The sequence below is a fragment of the Ammodytes marinus genome (genome assembly GCF_949987685.1).
Source record: "Ammodytes marinus genome assembly, chromosome: 5".
Taxonomy (NCBI): Eukaryota; Metazoa; Chordata; class Actinopteri; order Uranoscopiformes; family Ammodytidae; genus Ammodytes; species Ammodytes marinus.
The window spans coordinates 22,157,671-22,163,851 of record NC_137234.1 but is presented as its reverse complement, the minus strand read 5'-3'; the positions used below and the strand labels follow the sequence as shown (position 1 = coordinate 22,163,851).

General features: G+C 39.1%; 1 protein-coding gene across 1 annotated transcript; it reads left to right on the top strand.

The window, feature by feature from the left end:
- Positions 1–2,850: 2,850 nt before the first annotated feature.
- On the top strand, positions 2,851–5,631 carry LOC307250517 (muscarinic acetylcholine receptor M2-like; the record flags this gene model as incomplete). The annotated part of the gene is made up of 3 exons (XM_080027632.1): positions 2,851–3,021; positions 3,231–4,082; positions 5,320–5,631. 3 exons carry the CDS (start codon positions 2,851–2,853, stop codon positions 5,629–5,631), a joined length of 1,335 nt encoding a protein of 444 aa, XP_079883758.1.
- Between the last annotated feature and the right edge of the window lie 550 nt (positions 5,632–6,181).

Below are 6,181 nucleotides of genomic sequence, written 5' to 3'. Positions count from 1 at the left end.
CTGGAAATTAGTGTATGCACTGTATTTTTTAGGTCACTTGGTCTCATATATGTATGTGTATTTAATTGGTTTGCAACCCATCAACATGTAATTCCAATCATCAAGTATTTGTCATTAATGTATCTAGTTTTGCTTTCTATTTTGTGTAATATCATTGTTTTCTGTTTTCTTTTACATGTTCGAAATACATTTTAGTCAATCAATCATTCAATCTGTACAAACAAAACTACAAAACAGATTTCCAGTGAGAAACATGTATGTCCTTGTAGGCAGTTAAATACATTGATTAAATGAAAATCCTCATTTGGGCGAAACTGTGTACTCTCAGTAACGTCCACAGTCGCAGATGTCCTTGTACACCTGCTCTTGTCCTCTGCAAACAAGCCTCTAGTTTCACCGTGTAACAGTCATGTTAACCACTGGCTCTGCAGCAGACTGTTATCTCGTCCATGATATCAAAGACTTTTATAAAGCCAAGCTTACCCTGCCATATGAGTAGTACTATATCCCACAAGCATATTACCGGCACAGCTGTTGCAGGCAGAATCTGCTGGATCTAATTACTTTGTTTCTGTGCCTGTCAGAGAAATACTGTTTACCTCTGTGACTCTCTCCAGTAGCCCTGAATAACAATTAAGGAGGTCCAGTAATGTAGGTCCCATTAGTGTGAATAAAGGGAAGATGTGTGAGGGCGGATCTCCCATTCTGTTACCAACCAATCCCACAGCACATATTTACTTCTTCATGCATACCTATTAGATGTCTTATATATTTTGGAAAAAATTTAGTATTGCAGTATTGAATCATTGCTAAAAAAAACATATTGCTTCTTAATTTTCAAACATTCTTCTTCCTTGCCAAACCCTTGGTTCAGAATTACTCTACATGCAGGCACTGCCGACAGCTAGGTTGGAGAGTCACCTGTGTCATGCTAGCAGCAGGTAAAGCGTTGAGCTGAGAGACTATAGATGACTGGCGAGTTGACTTCTTTCTAAACCTCCAAATTTCTTTAATTCTAAAACTTGAAAAACTGACTCTGAATCAAGCGACATTACTTGAGGACATTTATCAGCACGTATGTGAAATTACAGATAGTTATTACCTGACTTACTGGTAGTAATAATAATAATAATAATAATAATAATAATAATAATAATAATAATAATAATAATAATAATAATAATAATAATAATAATAATAATAATAATAATAATAATAATAAAGGATCAGATTTATATTGCGCTGGTGAACACAGTGAAGCATGTAGCAGCGACAGAGAGAGTTATTTTTCTCAGAAGTTGGTAGAGACCAAAAACAGAGCCAAAAGAGATTGCATATTGGATATAAATCCAGCAGGTGACCTAAAACATGATCCCACATGAATGATAATTTTGCTCCGTAACTGCTATATGTGTAAATAAGCAACAGTTTGCTTGAAGTTGGCTATATGAACTCAAAAAGTTATATGTTAATGTTGTGTTCATAACCTGTTTTCACTGCCCCCAAGTGGCCAAAAAAGTATATAATGGTGAGTATAATAATAGTAGATTGTACTATATGAGAGGTATCTATACTGTACTTCAACGTCAGCTTAAGAGGACACATATTAACTCCCTAGAGACTTAGAGACCCTGTGTTCCCCATAACTGTATACTTGAATAAGTAGTTATAGTAACTCTATATTCAACCAAAATGTCCTTACAACTCAAACCTAATAATCACCAGCTGTCATGTCCTTAAAGATACTATAACACACATACACACTGGCTCTTTTGTCATCTGCTAAAGAAAAAGCCCAGAATGGGTCTTTGATGAGTAAGTGAAAGAGTTAGAGATGCTGTAATGAAGTTTCATCTGGCTGTAAGAGCAGGAAGGAAACATCTCTCAGGTACAGTATGATGTTATCATGTGGCCTAATGGAGTCACTTACAGGGTTTTAGCAGTATATGCAACAACCCCTCATGGTCTCAACTAAGTGTCTTTACATTGATTATCTGATCACAATACATCAGTTAATCAGATTATTATGCAGTCATAGCGCATATCTATTCCTGATGTTTCTTGGTTTTTAACATGAAAGTAACCGTAATAATGCTTGCCTTAATTGTGGCTTTTTGCTGTCAGTTTGATTACCTGGGACCATTTTGAGTACACATCTAATTATTAACAGATGATTTTGGTTAGCAGATGCTTTGATCCAAACCCTTTATGACAGTGAAATAATACCTGGGTTTTTGAGCATAGGTAGCCCCAGTAGAAATCTATCTGTACATTCACAGAAAAGGCAGTTCCGGTGCCAAAAAATGATTTATCTCCTTTTTCTTCAAAGAGCAACCCCCAAGGTCAGCTGGGAAATGTAAATTAACTCTCAAGAGTTGGGGGTCGTGTGTGGATGAGAAGAGTAAACTACACTTTTACATGTATGAAAATAACTCAAACCAAGTGCTAGCCTGGTGCAAAATAGTCTAAATCCATGTATGTATAATTTAACCATCAAACCAGTTTCAATGTGTTATTCCTGATGTCGGGCACTGCTCTATATTTTTAAAGGTGCTGCAGCCTCTATTTCCTCACCTGTCCACCCTTCACACTTGTGCTCAAAAAACAATCAAACACCTGCTGATTGTTTACACAATGAAAGTTGTGCATGATTTTGCGACTGTGCAGAAAGATGAATGCACAGATGAAAGGAAAGATTTGGCATCAGTGTGACCACCTGTCAATCACAAAATGCAACATAGTTTCAAAGCGGTTTCTTAGTTATTTCATAATCTTTATCTTTAGCAGGTCTTGTACGAATATGATTCGAGCCTGAGGCATCTGTAAGAAGGATATCCAAAACCAGACAGTATGGAGACTCTGAATTCATCCAGTACAACCAACACCACTAGTCCTGATAACACAAGCCTCTTCTACAGAAGCCCATACACAACGGTGGAGATTGTACTCATCATCCTGGTGGCCGGATCTCTGAGTATGATCACTGTTATTGGGAACATCCTGGTCATGCTCTCTATAAAGGTTTGCTTTTTCTCTTCTTTTTTGGATCATTTATGATTGATGACTGTGTTTCAAACATCCATCTCTCGACACCTCAAAAAGCACATCTAGACTTGGAGATAGCACACACAACCCACAGAAGACTAGTAATCTAATAGAAATGAGAAAACACACATCACATTGCACAGCAATTAGCATCTGACAGCCTGTTCCATGTGGTTTCTCTAAAGGTAAACAGGAACCTGCAGACCGTCAACAACTACTTCCTGTTCAGCCTGGCCTGTGCAGACCTCATTATTGGCGTCTGCTCCATGAATCTCTACACCGTCTATATCGTGATTGGCTACTGGCCTTTGGGAGCAGTGGTTTGTGACCTTTGGTTAGCTGTCGACTATGTTGTCAGCAACGCCTCTGTTATGAACCTTCTCATCATCAGTTTTGACCGTTACTTCTGTGTCACCAAACCGCTCAGCTACCCAGCACATCGCAGCACCAAGATGGCGGGGCTGATGATTGCCGCGGCATGGGTCTTGTCCTTCATCCTGTGGGCTCCAGCCATTTTGTTCTGGCAGTTCATTGTTGGCGGGAGAACCGTGCCGTCAGATGAGTGCTACATCCAGTTCTTCTCCAACCCAGGTGTGACATTTGGCACAGCCATTGCAGCTTTTTACCTACCAGTAGCCATCATGATCTACCTCTACTGGCGCATCTCCAAAGCCAGCCGCAGCCGCATGAGTAGGATCAGCAGGAAGACTTCGGGCAACAGTTTGGGAGAAGACTCTAGATGTGAGAGTCAGAACAACTGCAACATAACAAAAGAGAGCCATGAGGAGGACAGAGATGGGAAAGAGGAGGAAACGTTGAAGCAGCAGAACGGCGGTGGGGCTCACAAGGAAGAAAGAGATGACCAGGTGGACTCTATGGCAGACAGCATCGACGCATCAACATCAAAGGACACTGGGGTCTCTGCGTCACTGCAGAAAGGCTCAGATGGTGGGAAAAACACAGATCAAACCCAACCACTTTCTCTGAAGAACTCAAACTCGCACAGACAAAGTGTGGTAGCAAGGACAGTGTTGAAGGTAAATTTGATTACTCTATAAAAGTTTGTAGCCTACATTATAATTCAGATGACTGAAAAACACAAATTAAATTACAAATTTGATCAGATGTAAAGCTATCAGTATTTTTAGCCTCACTGGCAGCATGGTTCTATGGATGGGAATGTCGGCCGGTCCACCAATTTGGTCCAGACTGAAATATCCCAAAAGTTCTGTACAGACTTTATGGTCCCCAGAGGAAGAAGCCTAATGAGTTTGGTGATTTTTCTTTAGTGCCATTGGTCAGTAGTTGTTTTGCCATTTGTGAAATGTCTTAACAACTGTTTAATGGACTGCCATGAATTGTCCAGACAATGGTATCCCCCTCAGGATGATTTATAATCCCTTTGGGGAATCCCTTCACCTAATGCTAACATGCCACACTAAAGGGCTAACATGCCAAACATTGAACCTGCTAAACCTTTTTGAGCATGTTGCATACACATGTTAGCATAACATGCTGTGCGTAAGTGCAGCATCACAGTCACAGGCGTGTCTTCGGACTCTAATTCCTAATTTCTTAACAAAAAATGTACTAAAAAGTAAAACCTAGTTTTATTCCCCATTACTTTTCATTAGTCTACTTAAACCAAAAACAGAGCTAGAAGAGAATGAATGGCCAGAGACACGACTCAAACTGAAAGCTTATATTGCATTCTGTCTGCTGGGTGTGTAAATAAGCAATTGTTTGCTAAAGAAATTCGCCATAATAACTTAATAGGCGTAATATGTCACAGAAGTGTTTACAGCTTGTGTCACTGCTAGAGCTGCAACGATTAATCGACTAATCGATTATTAATCAATTATTAAAATAATCTGCAACTATTTTGATAATCGATTAATCGTTTTGAGTATTTTTTTAATAAAAAATTTCCAAATTCTCTGATTTCAGCTTCTCAAATGTGAATATTCTCTGGTTTCTTTAATCCTATCATGACAGTAAACTGAAATATCTGTGTGTTTTGGACATAACAATACATTTGAGGACGTCAACATGGGCTTTGGAAAATGTATCAAAAATGTTCACCATTTTCTGACATTTTACGGACCAAAACACTAATCGATTATTAATCGATTAATCGAGAAAATAATCGACAGATTAATCGATTATCAAAATAATCGTTAGTTGCAGCCTTAGTCACTGCCCTCAATTTGCCATATTATCATTATTATTTTTTGTTTTGTTTTATATTAATAAGTGTCAATTTTCATTATCCAGGTAACAAAGCAGAGTGCTATGGCAAAGTGGAAAAAGAAGGGCATTTCTTCCAGGGAGAAAAAGGTGACACGCACCATTATGGCCATCCTTGTTGCTTTTGTTGCCACATGGACACCGTACAATGTGATGGTCCTGATCAACACCTTCTGTGCCATCTGCATCCCAAATTCCCTCTGGACCATCGGCTACTGGCTGTGCTACATCAACAGCACCATCAACCCGGCCTGCTATGCCCTCTGCAACACCACCTTCAAAAACACATTCAAGCACCTGCTTCTGTGCCAGTACAAGAACATACGTACAGCACGATGAAAATACTGACTACTGTCTGTGATGGAATCATAATAATGTGATAAATCCTAAATTGAGGTGACATTGTTAAGTATAGATAAGGAGTGTTCTTACTGAGCTCTTATTCAACCTGCCATTTAAAATCAAGCGGATTGTTGTATAACACAACAAATAAAAAAATAAAAAATACATGGCACTGTTTGATAAATTCTCAAGACAGTACAATTTGGTGGGAATGCGGTTATATATATATATATATATATATATATATATATATATATTAGGGCTGTCAAATTAACGCGTTAATTTCGATTAATTAATCACAGAAAAATTAACGCGATTAAAAAAATTAACGCAGATTAATCGTACTTCTATAGTGCCCTTTGACCCGGTGCAAAAGTGCAGCGCAGCTTGGTGAGCTGCACTGAGCTGCACCTGTAGCTTGCATACACAGCCCGCACGGGTGAAAGGGAGAAAAGTAAAGAGAGAAGCAGAGGAAGAGGAAAGGGCGGGGCCGAGGGCTCTATGGACGGTTTATGGGATGCTTTGGGCAAATAAGCATGAAGGTAGG